General features: G+C 37.1%; 2 protein-coding genes across 4 annotated transcripts; one reads left to right on the forward strand and one right to left on the reverse strand.

Moving 5' to 3' along the window:
* Window positions 1–1,452: 1,452 nt before the first annotated feature.
* On the reverse strand, window positions 1,453–11,041 carry snap23.1 (synaptosome associated protein 23.1). Of its 2 annotated transcripts, XM_036563711.1 has the most exons (9): window positions 10,927–11,041; window positions 10,692–10,730; window positions 8,948–9,062; window positions 6,116–6,157; window positions 5,885–5,933; window positions 5,611–5,728; window positions 4,535–4,702; window positions 3,564–3,708; window positions 1,453–2,390 (listed from the first exon to the last, which is right to left on the reverse strand). In XM_036563711.1, the coding sequence occupies exons 2-9, from the start codon at window positions 10,700–10,702 to the stop codon at window positions 2,328–2,330; spliced, it is 711 nt and encodes a 236-aa protein (XP_036419604.1). In that variant the 5' UTR covers window positions 10,703–10,730; window positions 10,927–11,041; the 3' UTR covers window positions 1,453–2,327. The 2 variants fall into 2 exon arrangements, with proteins under 2 accessions (XP_036419604.1, XP_036419605.1); XM_036563712.1 differs by lacking the exon at window positions 10,692–10,730.
* Window positions 11,042–12,073: 1,032 nt separating this feature from the next.
* ccdc28a (coiled-coil domain containing 28A) lies at window positions 12,074–15,822 on the forward strand. Of its 2 annotated transcripts, none has more exons than XM_036563721.1 (6): window positions 12,074–12,227; window positions 12,633–12,808; window positions 13,780–13,943; window positions 14,053–14,207; window positions 14,826–14,848; window positions 15,019–15,822. In XM_036563721.1, the coding sequence occupies exons 2-6, from the start codon at window positions 12,639–12,641 to the stop codon at window positions 15,071–15,073; spliced, it is 567 nt and encodes a 188-aa protein (XP_036419614.1). In that variant the 5' UTR covers window positions 12,074–12,227; window positions 12,633–12,638; the 3' UTR covers window positions 15,074–15,822. The 2 variants fall into 2 exon arrangements, with proteins under 2 accessions (XP_036419614.1, XP_036419613.1); XM_036563720.1 differs by having other exon boundaries at window positions 12,074–12,222.
* The last annotated feature ends 1,274 nt before the right edge of the window (window positions 15,823–17,096 follow it).

Consider the following 17,096-nt stretch of genomic DNA (forward strand, 5'->3'; position numbering starts at 1 on the left):
AAAAAGATAATTTCAGTTTGATCTGTGATCTGTCTATGCATTGACTGCATGCAAGATGAAAAATGAACACAACTTTCAATTTTATTAGCAGGAAAATTTCGTTTAAAAACCAGTCAGCAGAAGGACAGAGCCAAGTGTCACTGGACTGAGTGGATCGTTACGGGCGGGAAGTTCAATGCCACATCACATCACTATATGGAAACTAACACTTATTGTGCTTTTTTAGAGGAGAAGCACAGGGAGAAAACTGTCCACCAGGTTTAATTCTTCCTAATCAGTCCATGTAAACATAAGCAACATGAGCAAGTACCCTGAACACCACAACTAAGAAACATCTACATTAAAGTCACAACTATGGTAGTGAAGCATACTTATGATTGATTTTCAAGGTTTTTTTGCAAACCATGAACAGTGAATTAATATTTATCTTTGAGTGGATTCTTTTTTAAGCCCACATTTTAGCAAACCTGCCCTGCTGTACAGCTCCGCATTCACTCTCTGGTTCAATTTTACCCACCCTCTTTTTTTGATTGGTTACCTTGTGAAAAGTGACACATGATGAGCGGAGCTTTTAGGCTGAAGGTGAACAATCATTATCATTTAATTTTTTTATCATTTAAGTTCTGTTCATGCTGTAGTTGTTGAAAAAGTGAAGTGCTGCTGTGAAATATAATGTGGTAGTTCTCTTGTTAAGCTGTTAAGCACACATCAACGTTTAAGTGCAGCCAGCAGCTAGCTAGACAGCTCATTTCACTGTTTCATTGCTGTAGCTGGGAAAGGGCCTTCAAATGTGATACTAAAGCTCGTGAGCTATTAACAGGTGTTATTTTTTAGCCTTCCCATCCAACATTATGACCAGCTGTGACTCATTTACCTATTGACTACAGTTTATCGCTCAGTCTTCTCTTCTCTGTTGTTTTTAAACTATGGAGTATGAAACAATTAACCTGCATTTCAAATGTACAAAAGGTGGAAAGAAAACTATGCTTATAAACTGGATATCAAAAAAAATAATTTGCATTACGCACTACCAAAAAGTGTTCTGGTTCACATATCAATGGAAATCTGCATACCTTAAAAACACAACCTCCCAGCTTGATTTAATCTGGACACCTCTTATTAACCATTATTATTATTATTATTATTATTATTCACTCCATGCACTGACACGTAAACATTTAAAGTAAACCAGATTACAATGCTGTTTTCCCCAAGATTTATTTCCTCATATAAATGTGGTTCAAATTCAAATTGAAAACACTACACTTGAGTGAACAGACTCCCCAGAAAACTATCAGGTAGATAATCTGAGAATTTTAGAGCCCTTGTACACATAGCCTAATTGGCATTCCACCCTACTACACAACTGAAAAACACAGCCAGGACTAACAGTGCTCTCTGCTGGTAAAATCTGAACAGTTCAAAATAGCCCTAAAATCAAGAAAAAGCATATCAGTGTAAAGCAATTAAATTGGCTTTATTAGAAATAAAATAGATATTTAACAGTCACATTCCTGCATACTAGAGCTATTGATTTTATGGTGAAAATACCATAAAATATCTGTTTAACCCAATATTACAAGTGCACACATTCAGTCCATATCATACTCATCTACTCATCAGCACTCAGCTTATTCTTTGCAACCAGCCCAGGGAGGGGATGAGAAAAACAACCATTTTAAACATGACTTTATTATTCAAAACGGTATTCACAAATAATAGTTCATTACCCTTTTATAATTAAATATGAATACAATAGTGAACAGGTAAAGACAACACAAAAAAGAAACAAACAATTATATTATAAACCAGTCTAGAAAGAGTAAGAATAAACTCAGGTCTCAGGGTACGAGGGGGGCAATACCCAAAGACGTGGAAATATTATTCACACGTCTCTGGTGCCTTTTACGCAAGGGAGAGAAACTAAGAGAAGAGGAAAAGGAGCTATTAAAATAGCATCCCTCTGAGTGTACATTACAGACAGACAGGACGGCAGTGACCAGAGCCTCTTGTACTACTACACTCTGTGTGTCCAGCATCCATTTATCACATATAGAGGCAAATGCCTGATTGTACAAGAGGCAGTGTGTTTGTGTGACCATTTCTATTTACAAAATAGTATCTAAGCTATTAAAAAGGCACAGGTGGCACTGGAAGAACATGATCACTAAAGCTTAATTACTTTGCCCTTTATAAAAATGTGTAAGTATGTGTGTGTGTGTGTGTGTGTGAGTGTGTGAGAGAGAGAGAGAGAGAGAGAGAGAGAGAGAGAGAGAGAGAGAGAGAGAGATAAGGCTGTGACAAATTCTTCGTTCACACCTGCAAAGTCACTTCAGAAGTTTGTTGGCTCGCTGGTTGGCTTCATCAATGCGTGCTTTATTCATGTCAGCCTGTGCAAAAACAGACAGAATATGTTTCAGTTAAACACTGGATAGCAATGTATCCTTTTTATTCTAATAAGCTAACCTTGTGAAATCAGATTTGTGGCATAGTCACAACAAAAAAATACAAATAATTTTATTTTCCACTACCAGTTTTGTTCAGCGTAATTTGATACAGAACAGTACACCCATGTAGAAGGGTTAGTATGCTTCTCCTCTCTCTGACAGATATGTGCCCTGAAACTTTATTTAACAGTTTTTCAGATGATATAACACCTAGGACCAGTTTCCCACACAACCCAGTTCTGGACTGAACAAGGTTTTGAATGGAGATTATTGAACCCAAGCCCTTCTTGCTGTGAGGCGACAGTGCTTCCCACTGTGCCACCATGCTGCCTGGAGATTATCCTAAAACGAAAATATAGTCCAGGACTAGGCTCAATCACAGTCCAGGAAACCAGTTCCTACTATTGGGCAGAACAAAATAAGAATCCTTTAGTTCTCCACCAGTCTTATGGGGCTGGCACTGCCCTAAAGGGCCCATATCCTATATTCTTCTGGCATGATATATTTTTGTCCTGAGGTCCACTTATAAATTTGTGTGGTTTTATGAATGAAAAACAGTCATAAATTGTTTTTACATGACCATTTTCCAACCTCTCCCTATTACTGTTCCATTAAGACGGATATGTATATGACCTCTGTTCCTACTGGCTGCCCTGTACTGTGCCTCGTTCAAAAAATGGGGGCAGGATAAAAGACTTCTTATAACTTCATCCTGAATAGGTGGGGCTAAACTGCTACAGGCTGAATATGCAGATATATGTAAATGTACTGTTTTTTGTGACATCACAACAATGAATTCAAAATGGGCAGTTTTTGCAGCCACGTTTCCATATATGGATTGTGTGGAATAAGGAGTATAGAGAAAATTACGAAACTTAAACAGTGTCTAAATATTATTTTAAACTTGTATTTAAAAAGCACAAAAAGCTAAGCGTAACGAATGTTGTAATGATCCCTTAAAGAAATAGCATTTTTCACTACAAGCGTACTGTAAGTCAACAGGTGCTGGGAAATGTATCAAAATTGTTTTCTATGGCAAGTGACTGCATGGTACGTACAGAGCAGACAGATTAGTGTTCCTTTAATAAATGTAAATTGTGTGTGGGGTGGCCTTACTTTGTCTGTAATGCGGTCAATGGTTTTGTTCTGCTTGTCAATCTCGTTGCCCATATCCAGAGCCATGTTCTTCAGATTCCCGATGATGCTGCCCACCTGGTCTAGGTTCTCCTCCATCTCCACCTCCCGATCATCATTTGTTATCCTGAAAAAATGAAATAAAAAGCCCTAATATAACCAGGTAAATAAAATCAAAACAAAAATCAAATAAAACAATATTACTACACAACCAAAAGGAGGGAACATTTCAAACATTTGAGAAAAGGTTGTTGTCAAGATATTCTGCCCTGTAGGCAGTAAAGGTAATCCCAAGTTAATCATAAATCTAAAACACTGGTAGGAGTTTTTGACAGAACCTGTGCTTTTTGAGGACATCAGCAGAAGTAGCAAGCCTTGCTGTTCATAGTAAGCTATGATAACTTTCCTATAATAGTTAAAAGTTAAAGTAACTTTTTAATAGCAAGCTTAACTTGCTATTTAACTAGTTAGAATCACGGCTAAAAAGGGTAATGGAAGTTTGAGACATCGTATCAGGCTACTCATAGCATACTGGTAAAGACGCATGCCAAATGGGGCACAGAAAAACCTTATCTCTGCCTTTGAATGACAGATGACTGAGAATAACCAAGACAGGAAGTATGACAAAGGCAGACTTCTTTTTGTCAGCAAAGAAAGTGGAATAACATATTTCAAAATACTTCTTGCACAAATGGTCTGACTAGAACTCATACACTGCTTATTCTGAACACAAGAGTCGGTAATGTCCTTCTTAGTCACAACATTCCACTGAGAAGGTGATGAGCTCTTTTCAACTGAACAGTATAGTCAGACATCAGCAGGGAAAACAAGACTGAAAATCGTTTCAGCAAATTTAACAGAGCATCTAACTAACTAAGTTATTTTGTACATGCCCTGCACTTTAGTTTAGCTAACCAGCTTTTATTAGTCATACGAAATCAAATTGGCATTGCCTCTTGATGTAGGGACCAGAGGATGACGACACAGGAGCAGCCTGGCCATTGCGGATGCTGCTTGGTTGGCTGGACACCACACCTCCCTCTCCTCCCTCTGTGCTCGCGTTGTCACTTCCAGTGCCCCAAGTCCGCTTATACCGCCCATCATGCTCAATGGACTTCACCCTGAAAGGCATTCAACAGTAAAGTTAACTCAGAAGCAACCGTGCTTCATTTTGTATAGCAAGACATAATATGCACTGCTTAACTTTGAAATATAGATTCCTAACTCTACTAAAGGTCCACTTTGAAGGTAGAATGTAATGCACTTCTGCAAATGCAAATGTGTTTGTAAAATGAATAGTTATGGTTCTAAAATCTGATTTGTTGAGCCACATTTGAAATAAAGAGATGGATAAACACAAATGACTAGGCCAAAGAGATATCTAAAAACTATAAACACAATGTTTTATTGTTAAAAAAAAAATGCATTAGTGACACATTGCCCACAAAACCACCACTAAAACACACATGGGCTGCTGTAGTTTAGACCTACTATCTATTTTTTTTTTTAGCTTATATGCTTATATGATTTAATGAAAATCGTACAACTATATTGTATAACTACCAAGTTACCAAGTAACTCACAGTAATATTTTTTAATAAACTATTTTAGCTCTTGCTTTGAAAGTTGTTAGTGCAAACATGCGCAAGGAACTTCGGATTACCACAAGTAAAAGAGTAAAAGAGCGAGTTCCAAGTGAGTTTATCACCTTTGAAGCATCATCATCAGTCATCGTCAACATCTGACTACATCGCCCCATTCCCAAGCATACATATACTCTGACACATCAATTGATTTCTGTTTATAGAATAACCTCTCATGCTGCTTGGCATCTGTTGTCTATTACTAATGAACAAGGTTGTAGTTTATGGTACTGTATTTTGTTTGGTCATGGTTTACTACAGTTCAGGGGGTTTTAGGCACTCTGCTTTGCATCAAACGTAACACCACCCCCCCTTAATGGTGACACCATACATGTAACGCATAGCTTCTCATAGCTTACTGCCTTAACAAGTGACAAAGTTCTTACCTATCACAGGGACAGACACATAGGCCACAGCACTTGGACAGATCAGTCAAGTTTTTCTCAGCCTGTTTCATGTCCTCATTGATTTGGTCCATGCCCTGCTCCACACGCCGCAGTTGTTCTGAGTAAATGACATGATGAACAGAACAAGCGTAAATAAGTGTGAAACACTCTCTATGCACCTAGTAAAAATATTTCATACTAAGGCTTTAGAGTATGTGAAAGATCTGTTGAAGGAGATATGGTGAATTAAAGCTGAATGAATAGCTGGACTTACCTCCCTGCTCTTCCAGCATCGTCATGGTTTTAACTCCTGTCTCCTTACTCTGAAAATACAGATTTTTGAAAAATGTGTGAAAGGATGACTTGGCTTTATTTGATCTTATTAACAATTCATGTTAATGGAAAACCAATATATAGAAATACAGTGATAAAGGTACTCAATTTTGGTTCATAAGAGTGTTCCAATGAATGGCTGGACTTGTGTACAAAATATAAAAGCTCTCACCTCTTCTGCCAGCTGCAGCATTCGCCTGGTGCTCTCCAGCGACTAGAAGAAAAATAAAACCATTTTTCTCAGGAATCATTAGTGTCAGTGTGCTATCAATTCTACTGAGGAGATCTTTAGGCAACATATAAAAAACATATACAGGCTTATGTTGATGAGATGTGCAAAACAAAGAGCTCTGGAGGCTGGTGTGGCGGCATTATTGTTTTAAAAAGCTAAAAATGTACAGGTGTGTCGGCACATTGATGTAATAGTCCACCATTGGTACTGAGCTTGGCAGGAAGCTAACTAGCTTAAAAAAAACAAAACAGCAGAAGCAAAATTGAATCTGTTTATTGTCACTGCCCAAGAAAAACCTACAGAGGAGGGCAAAAACATTCTTTACTTCCAGTGTAAGTTAAAGTAATTTTAGAACATTTCTGTTGGTCCAATCATCATGAAATTTTCAATGTAAAGGACAGCTGTTGTGCTTAAATGATGCAGCAGAGTAAAAATGAAAAGAAAATGGATAAGCTCCCGAGTGGCGCAACCGTCTAAGCGTTGGCCCTATCATCAGGAGATCGCGAGTTCGATCCCTGGTGATGCTACAGCCATCCGTAGCCGGGAGTCCGAGAGAGCACAATTGGCCTCGCTCTCTCTGGGTGGGTAGGATGGCCCCTCCTTCTCCCCCCATCACTCAGCGCAATGCTAGTCAGCGCAGGCGTCTGTTAGCTGACGTAACAGATCTGGTGGTTGTCGCTTTCCTCTGGCTCGAAAAGAAGCGGTGGTTGGCTTCACAGGTCTCGGAGGAAGCCTGTGTTAGCCTTCACCCTCCTAGCGTTGATAGTATCGTGTGATTGGGGGAGTGCTAACTAGCGGATGGAATTGGAGACGAGTAAATTGGGGAGAAAATCGAGTAAAAAATAAAAAATAAAAATAAAAAAAAAGAAAATGGATATACATGTTTTTCTTTGGGCAGTGACAATATGTAATGTCCCAATTTTTGTCTCCCTATCACTATAATGATATTAGAAAAGATAAGATTTATTACGCATGCAGCACATAAATGGGGAAAAACATGAAAAAATACTACAAAAATGGCATCAATCATATATACTACAGAACTATGTATTAAACCAATAATTAAGAGGAAATGAAAACACTAAACACTTAAAATTTTAATAATACATTTAATTGCTGAGTTGTGTTATTTACTGTAAAGTATGTTTTCAGCTTTTTTCTTGTATTAAAATATGAACAACTTGTACTTTATGGCCAACACTTCTCAACATTAAATAAATCAAATGGTGGTCTCTGACTTTTGGGCAGTACTGTCCTTACAGGCACCCGTTAAATATCAATATTTCCCTAACAATGGCTCTGATTTTGATCAAACATCAATGTGAATCTTTGTATTGTGGCTACAAGATTTTTACCAAGTGGTATCAAAACTTTTCCTCAGAAAAGCCGAATGGGATGGCCATTAAAAAATATAAAGTAATGAAAACTGGCGAGGCAAAATACAAAGTAAATATATTAAATACTTTAAATTAAAAATCCAACTGTCAGAATGTATGGGTAACCAAGTACTATTAATGAGGAAGTGGAAAAACAAAGCATTTCCTGGCCTCAAATCAGACCTGACCCTTGTACTGGAAAAAGGCATGCAGTTCTTATGTTATACATTTAAAATTGAGAAGTGGTAGTGCATTATGGTGAAATCTATAAAAAGCTACAAACAAGGCAAAATTCCATTAGTGGTAGTAGAAATGTTGCGTTATTAGTTTACCCCATGTTGCCCGTGCTGTCCTTCATGGGCAGAGGAAGTCTTTTATGCTGTTAGTACCCAACATGGGTTATGCACAGCACAGAAAAAGAGAAAGAGAAAATGCAGGAAAAGGAAAAGCAGAAGAAAAAGATTAGATGACATCAGAGTAAAAGCATCAAAAGAAACAGACATAATGTGGTTACTCTTTGGCAAAGAATATGTAACTACAAATATTAGATACTGCTGATCAGAAGAAAGAGTTACTTAAGGGAGAAAAAGGCCGTTTTACACTTGCCATTAAATGCGCCTTATATCTGGATGTCCACATTTGCATTTAACCGTGTTTGTGACTGGAATGTAGCTGTCCTGATACCAAAGTAGTCAAGCATGCACAGTGGCTACACTGATGACCTAACATCACATGCAAGGCACCCACGACTTTCAAAATGATTGCTGCCTCTCTTGTTAAACAGGCTATTTTTAGCTGTTTGCACATGTATTTAAACATAAATTTACAAATACAAAAGTTAAAAAGCCTTTTCTCACTTCACTCCCACCACTCCTGGCTCTGATTTTTCTTTCAGTTGCGCTTAAGTGGCTGCTAATCAAAATGCACATAACTTGCTGTCTTCTCGTTCTGTGTAACTTAAAAGGCAGACAATTGCAAAACATTTCATAACACACTATTAAACACTGCTTAGCCTATAGAGGCTCTGCCTACTCTGCTCTGACACCACCAACCTCCTTTAAAAACTGAAATATTGCACAAAAAAAATGAGATCCAATTATATCAGGATGCAAAAGCGACATTCTGAAAAGCACAAAGATAAAAGTGCTGTGTCTTGATTGAATGATAATTGGGAGTTAATGCCAAGAGTAAACAGAGCCACACAGAGAAAAAGACAGTAAGCGAAAGAGACAGAGAAAAAAAATAAAGTTAGAAAGAAAAAAATGGCACAACACAGAAAAAAGAAAGCCATTAATTGTAGTGGGCGTAAATTAACACAGGAAATCTAAACAGCACCACAAAGCTCAAAAAAGGGCAGCTCCGTTCTTTGTAACACGGTAACAGATGACATGCATACCTCATCAGTCAACTGGTTGGCTCTCACAGTGATTTCTTCCACCGACATGTCTGCCATCTTGCTGGTGTCAATATTGGCTGATCTGTCTGCAACACTAAGCTCTACACTCTGGGGTCTGAGGATCAGAGGAGAGAAGTCAAAGTCAATATGGTACTCATAAGAAATAAACACAAATCCTCAAACCAAACTTATTCCATGTGAAAGGATTAGAATGCTATGAATTCAGATGTTGGATGACAGTTTTATGTTATCATTTATGAACAATCACCCACCTCTGGAAGCAGAATTAGTTCAAATTTTTAGAAGTAAAAGTATTAAGGAGAGGTTTTTCCCCCGGAATGAGACAGGAAAAAGGAAACAAAGATATAAGAGCCTCTCTGACATAGACAAACATAGACAAAGCAACATTTTTTGTTGTTTGCCTTTTGGGTATCATTTGGCCAAATACTTTCTTTATTGTGCATGTTAACTATACAAAACCATATAAAAATGTCAAGGCAGGCTGGTTAAAACACATGTAACAAGAAGCTCTATGTGGTGTGTCTATGTGTGAAAGACAGTGTGAATGATACTGCTCACCCGTAAAAATAAAAACACAGTACATTTCTCTGGTTATAAGATACATTGGCCCATACCATACAGTGAAAACAAAGAATAAGGGGGACTCAAAGAAGGGATGCAAACCAGCTACAACCAAAAAAAAAAAAAGAAAAACGTGAAAATAAATGTTCTAAATTAACTAAAACATTATTATTTAAATGAATCAATGTCACACTTGACTTGTATCATAAAAGTACTAATTGTTTAAGTCCGGGCAAGTTCACATGTAGAATACAAACAGTAGATTATGATCAGATAATATGATAATTCATCAAGCAGCCCTGATTCACAGGAAAGAGAGACACTTTTCCTGTGCAACAAATCTCAATCCTGTCACTTTTTCCTGTTTTGAATGACATATGGAGCAGAGTCACATTGTACAGATACAAAGAGAGAATATTAACTTTGTTGAACACCAACTTTGTATAGAAAAAACTGCAAAATTACAGAGATTTAAACAGAGCTTGTATTTTTTTTAGCCTTTACTACAATTTAGTTGGCTAACCTACAACCTACATGATTTGCCATACTAACTTAGATTGCATTATTACTTACTCGCTTATTGTACGCGAACACAAAAAGCCTTTCATTGGATCTAAACAGGGAATCGCATTTCCAGTTTTTCTCCATAAACAGGTTTTCCAAGATGTTTCCCCCACTGGCACTGGCTAACACAGACGATCTTAGTGCCAGAGTGAAGCACATAGTGTAACGTCTTCTAAATAATTACAGATTATACACCAAGTCAATTTATCTACTTGAAAACGGTAGAAAGCAATTATTTAATGATAGAACACAGCCAATTAACTGCTAAATAACTACTTACTGGAAAGTGGTCACAGAGTCAAAATGTCTCACAGCAAGACATGACTCCTACATACACACACAATAAAATGGTGATTCATATACAATACGAACACAATGTGAAATGGAAAAGTGCAATGTCAATACACCAGTGGTCTGCTTACAGCAGCAATGACGTTACGACGTTCATGGCTTTAAGCTAAGCATAACCCACACCCAGCAGAAAACTGCGCCTTACCCACAGGAGCTGTTCGACATGTTAGTAGCAAAAAAACCTTATTTTTTCCCAGTGTGCGAACGTCCCATCACCTAGATTGCTCGGTTCGTCTTTCATACTTACTGTTTACTCATGGTGTTTCCCCGTCGTCTTTTGTTCTAACTGGCAAAAATATTTGTTTATTTACACTGTCAAAGCAAACCAATGCCAGGCTGTATCTCAGAGCATGCTAGCTGGCTAGCGTAGCTAGGTTAAGTTAGTTCCTCTTTACTTTTAGTAGCAAAATACAAACATCCTGTTGTATTTTATATGGTGAACGTTGTGGGAAGTAGCACAAAGTTGTTCGGTCGCTACTTACTGGAGTAGAATCAAACAGGAATTCCTTTTAGTCTTCGAGTTAAGTAAAGTTTGCTATCTTCTGACATCAACGATTTCCGAAATTCCTTCAGAGCGACAACGACGGTGCGCATGTCTAGTCATATGACAGACAAGACTGCGCATGCGCAAACGAGAAACAAGGAGTTCAGTTTGAACACTAGAGAGCGCTATAACCATAGGAAAGACATAATTTTAGAGTTGAATTATAAAATCTACCCAATATAAAGACTGAGTTTATATTGTAAGTTAATAAAGCGTTAACATACAACAAAAAATGGCAAAATCATTTCCATTTCGACGGTCATATTTAACTTACCCGAGGACGAAATGGAAATAAGCTTGCTCGCAACACATGCAGAATTTTCTTGGATCCTCCCTCATACTTATTATCGTTGGGATGTATCTCAATTTTATTAACATTAATAAGAATGACGAAAATGGCCCTTACCTTGAACATTTATTTTATATGAAAAATGAAGGCATTCATATATTACAATGATACATTGCAATGATGTAACTATGGTGTGACCTTGTAGATGCCACTTGAACGTCCTGCGTTCAAGTGCATTTAGAATAAATGTTTGCAACTCAATTTAAATAGGCAGTTTGACTCCTCAGAAGTAATTTCTGAAAAGAATAAATGCCGTCCCATAAATCTAAACGCATATTTCCGCATTTATTTCTTTTTTATGTCTGATTAAATTTTTTATTCAATTAGGGTACAAAAGAGGTATATACATTATTCAAGATTAGATCATTACATTGAAGAAGGCATTGGGGAATTGCATAAACTGGAAACGTAGCTAGATTATTTACAGCAAGGGGAAAAATAATTATACAAAGGAGTCAAAGAATATCACAATAAGGGGAAGATTACTGCAGCAAAATACTGTATTTATATAGTACATTTGTGTGTGATTTTTTTTTATCCAAAATGATAAACATTAAGCAAGTAGTGGTTACATTCTTCTTTAGTCATCGCACATTTAATGCTGACATTATTCAGCCTCTACATAATAAATTATCCCAAAATTCTACTGTTCACAAGCTGCTATACATTCTACCGCGGGCATATTTTCGCATTTACGTCTTTACAAAGGATGTGATGACGACACGGTACGCAACAGAGTCAACTAGGAAGTGTGGTTTGTAAACTTTTTAGGCAGTGGCAGCTTTCGGCTGCATGATATTTAGCTAGAAAGATTGGCTTACCCTTTACAAAAAATGTTTTTCAGAAAGGATACTTATTCAGTGTAACAGACGGGTACAGTTGGCGGTAAAGTAAATATGTTTCTATTATTACGGCCATGGCATGAATTATTTGCTAGCTAACTAGTTATGTTAGCTTAGCTGGCTTCACAGGCAGCGTTAGACCCCGTTGTCTGACTTGAAATGAGCTAGCTAGCCAGTTAGCTTGCTTGCTAAAAGCTAACGTTATGTTCTTTTTAATATCGTACTCACTTGTTTGGTAGTTATGACCGTGACGTAGCTAGATAGATTTTTGGATTTATCTAACGTTACATAAAGGTACTGAAATATCTCAGCTGTGGCTTGTATAACTTGACGATCATTACTAAAGATAAACTCATGTTGTTGTAATAAAGCTTGTTAGCTGTAGCCTCGCTCATCACCTCGTAATGCAGCCTTACCCTTATGGTTAGACTGTTTGGTGTGCTCTTGTTCTAGAGTTGGATGCGAGACTTTGGCAACATGGAGGAGCGGAAGATCAAACGAAAAAGTCCAAGACCATCGACCAACCAGCCTGCTCCTCCAGTCGCCGCCCGAAAGACCGTCACCTCCAGTAGAGCTTTGGGGTTCACCGGCATGGGCACACACTCAAATCAGAAGAGTAGATACCGCAGGTGGAGTTTGGAGAATTAACAGAAATGAGTTTGGTCTCAAAATCAGTTGTCTCGAGAATCTCTGGATATGAGCTAATGTCTCCTGACAGCTCAGTTATATCTGTATGAGTATGTAATGATTTTCTCACAAGCAGTTATTTATAACAACCCAGTCACTTATCAGAATTTTGTTCTAGTAATACTTGTGTTAAAGTGGAATGCCACCTAGTTTTCAAAATGTTTGCATAGTTCAGTCAATGTGATGTGAACAAAGTTATTCAGAATGGGTTGATGTCAGATGGTACATTCTAGAGAAACTTGCTTGCTCTGATTTTCTTTGCAATAGTGATGATGGACCAAGAGTCACAATGTCTACAAAGCAAATATAGCCATTTTGTTTACTCTGCAATATGACTAGTGAATCTACATTCATCTTCTTAGTTTTAATATAATAATGTTAATTTTGTGAGGATTTTTTTCAGTACTGTTTTGTCATACAGTGCCCTCTGTGTCTTTCTGCCTTGAATGTATTGTATAAAAAACAAACCTGAATCTCAAAACTCTAATTTAAAAACTGTTGTAAAACAATATCCCATACGTCAAGCAACCTATCTGTAACTATCTCATGTAATAACTTTGTGATGTAGTTTTTTTTTTTTTAATTGCTTTAGATGCCTGGTTTCTTTTACCTAAAATGGTGCATTTTCCATTTTCAAACCACTCTGAATTATTTTGTTTACATCTTAATTATTGATTTACACTGAAATATTCAAAAAAAAAAAAATCAATGGAACTGTTCTTTAACTACAAGTAATTAAGCAGTAGAGTAATTAAGCAGAGATGGGTCACAGCTTTCAACTTGACACATCTTTCATTCATAGACAGACCTATGAGACGTGGAGTTCTGGTTACATGGGAGAACTGGGCAAAAAGTGCAAAATAATTAAAACAGAGAAAAGATTAACTGTTTTTTTCTTTTTGATGCTCTGTAGAGGGGTGAGAGATAAACCTAGGCCACAGAGTCAGTCGAGTAAGAGTAACCAGTCTGCCCCTATTCAGCACTCCTTCCTTACAGACGTGTCTGATGTGCAGGAGATGGAGAAAGGCCTCCTCAGCCTTCTCAATGACTTCCACTCTGGAAAGCTCCAGGCCTTTGGTGAGCTGCCACTTGTACTCTTAGCTGTATCTTGGTTGTGGCCTTTTGTCTTATCCTAAAAAATGAGACAACCTGTAAGACTCAGAAGATCTTTTTGGTTGCACAATAGGTAATGAGTGCTCCATTGATCAAATGGAGCATGTGCGAGAGATGCAGGAGAAACTGGCACGACTGCACTTTGACCTCTATGGAGAAGTGGATGAAATGCCAGAGGACCAGCGCAAGCTTGCCTGTGACACCAACATGGACAAACTTCTATTAAATGTAAGTAATTTTGATTGGCTTGTGCAGTCCAATACAACCAGAATTAAAATAGCTGAAATTTAGAAGTCAGTTTAGTGAAGTTTGGGAGGATTGAACATTTTTGTGGATTTGTCATTTACATACTGTAAGTTCATTTTCATTTACATACAGTAAGTATAAGGTACTAACAGTAAGTTCAACAAATACAATTTTTATACATACTATACTGGTAAACAGACCTAATTAATGCTACAAGACATTACTGACCACTGCTTAACTGAATTTACATGTATGTAAGCTAAACAAAATCATTTTTGACCGTTTTTAGTTTTCACAATCGTATGTTTATGTTTCAGCAAACAAAATGTCAGTTGGGTGCATTTTCATCATATAAGACAATAACGTAAATAAGAGAACATATTTATTAAACCTAATAAAAACAAAAAAGTTTTAAATTCTGACTGGTTATGTAAGACCTTTAGAGGTTAGTAGTGAGTAATGTTTGTTTATTTGAGGTTGAGCTGTTTCTGTTGTCAGTTGGAAGCTATTAAGTATTGACAATCATCATGAAATGGTTTTCAATGAAAGGGTTTTACCATTACCATGAGTTTAATAATTGTTCACTGTGTTGTTCTGCAGCTGGAAGAGTTGAGTTCTTCAATGTATCCTTTCAAAATTTTATAGAATTGCCATCTGGGCATATTATTTAAATAAAAAAACAACAGCTTTTTTCTCTGATCGCAAACTCCTACTTCACCCAGAGGCAAGTAAATTGATTGTATGGTATGTCTCCCAGACAGAGTTGTACAAGTTCTTAACCATGAATCCCTAGACAAAAACTGAACCTTGCTGATAGCCAAGATGTCCCCAGAACATCCAGCGTGTGAATTTGTGGAGACTAGATGCTGATCTGCCTATTGTGGAGTGTGTACATATCTATCACTGAGAAACAGCATGTCCAGCAGCATTACTCCTAACCATTAGTAACACTGGAATTGTGGAGCTACAGAACTGGCACACTTGCACAGTTTAGTATTAAATGCAATATCAAAGAATAAACTCATGAATTCATTACATTATCAAATGCACATCTTACCCATCTGTAGGTTTGTTGTATGAGGTCATGAGCAGGCTTGCTCTAATGTGTTTATAACAATCTAAACAATGTATCACTTGATTGTTGCCTTTTGAGTCGTGCAATATGAGAACATTTGCAATGTATATCACTAATTCACTTTATCTAATAACTATTTTTTCATTATTGAGATTCAGAATATTTTATTTTTTTCTTTAATTGATCACTGTGTTTTGAGATTTAATAGAAAGGCAAGGGTAGGTGGTTTGGAGCAAGCCCCTTTTAAAAATAACCCCAAAAAGTAAACCCCATGAATATTTGCCTTATTGTTACAACCTCGGATAATAGTATGCAGAGAAAAGGTTCTTGCACCAGAGAGGTGGAATCTTATTTTTTATAATAGCTTGTGTATATTGCAGATGTACCTACTTTATTTAAAAATGATTTACATTTCTAATATAACTGTTTGAATGTTCATGGTTTATGTGACTTGAATTTGAGAATGCCATCAATAAAGGTCACGTGTTAATGACCCTAACATTTCCTGTGCCGAAAATGTGACCAGCATTCTTGTTTTTTTGTTTTTCCTGTTCCCAACACTCCTGATCCAACTAATTAGCTAATTATCAAACCCTTACAGAGTAGGTGTTCTAAAGCAGGGGAAAGTACTAAAAGTTGTAGGGCAGGAGGTACTCCAGGACCAAGTTTGGGAACCATTGTTTTAGGGTATCACTTTTTAAAGATGGAAAACTATGCAAATTCAGAAAACACTTTGGAAAGATACAGATATTCTATTGTTAAACACAATTCTTCAGTCACATTTTGCTTAGTAACCTGTTTTTAAAATGCTTGCAGTCAGGTAATAGGCATTCCAGCTCCCGCTAGCATAAAATGACCAAAATATTAGCCTATAGCTACACTACGTTAAAAAATAAGCATATGACACCTAAGTCAATAAAAGTATTATTTTGCATACAAATTGCAAAATATCAGTGTGGCGTTGCATTAGGGCAGTGTGTGCAACTATTTTAAAACATGGATTACATTTTTTTAGCACTTTTCACCACAATTTCAGGTTGTACTAAATGGTACAATTTAGAAATTAACTTCTCTCCACACTCTGTGGCAAGTATAAAACTAATGAGGAGGCTGAGTTGACCTTGATCAAGATGGCAAGAGGAAGATTTAAGTAACTTTGGAAGAGGGTTCATTTTTGGGGCACGGATTGCCAGAGCTTAAGTCACAAAGACTGCTCAACTGGCTACTGTTTCAGTAGGAATTGTAAGTTAAGTGAAATTGTGGTCAAAAGGGCACATAGGATGGCCATTATGGTTGTGCATTAATATGAATTTTAAGTAATAATGTGAATGAGAATGTGCAGGATGTGATCAGACAGTTACAGCAAGAACAGTTCATCCAACTGACACAGAGAAGGACATTATTACGGTGGCCAACAAGACCCTATTCACGGTACAATTAAAAACACGTTGCAAAGTCATAAACGCACTGCAAACACAGAAAGTACTTTTATTTAAATGACTACCAAAACTATATTTCATCAACGCACTACAAATGCAGAAAACACTTTCATCAACATGACTACATCAGAGCTACGTTTTACAAACATACTGCAAATAAAGAAAACAAAGGCAACTCCAGAAATGCTGCAAAGCCTGCAACAACACAACAGAAATGTTTCTGGAAGACTCAAAGGGAATGGAATATCTATGTTTGAAAATCACTGACCCAAGTAGATAAGACCGTGGACACTCAAATCCCAAGTGCATGGCTGGCTAGTTTGCTATTTGACATGTCTGTACTGTGGGGGTTAATTG

Source organism: Colossoma macropomum, unplaced genomic scaffold, assembly GCF_904425465.1.
Source record: "Colossoma macropomum unplaced genomic scaffold, Colossoma_macropomum, whole genome shotgun sequence".
In the NCBI taxonomy this organism is placed as follows: domain Eukaryota; kingdom Metazoa; phylum Chordata; class Actinopteri; order Characiformes; family Serrasalmidae; genus Colossoma; species Colossoma macropomum.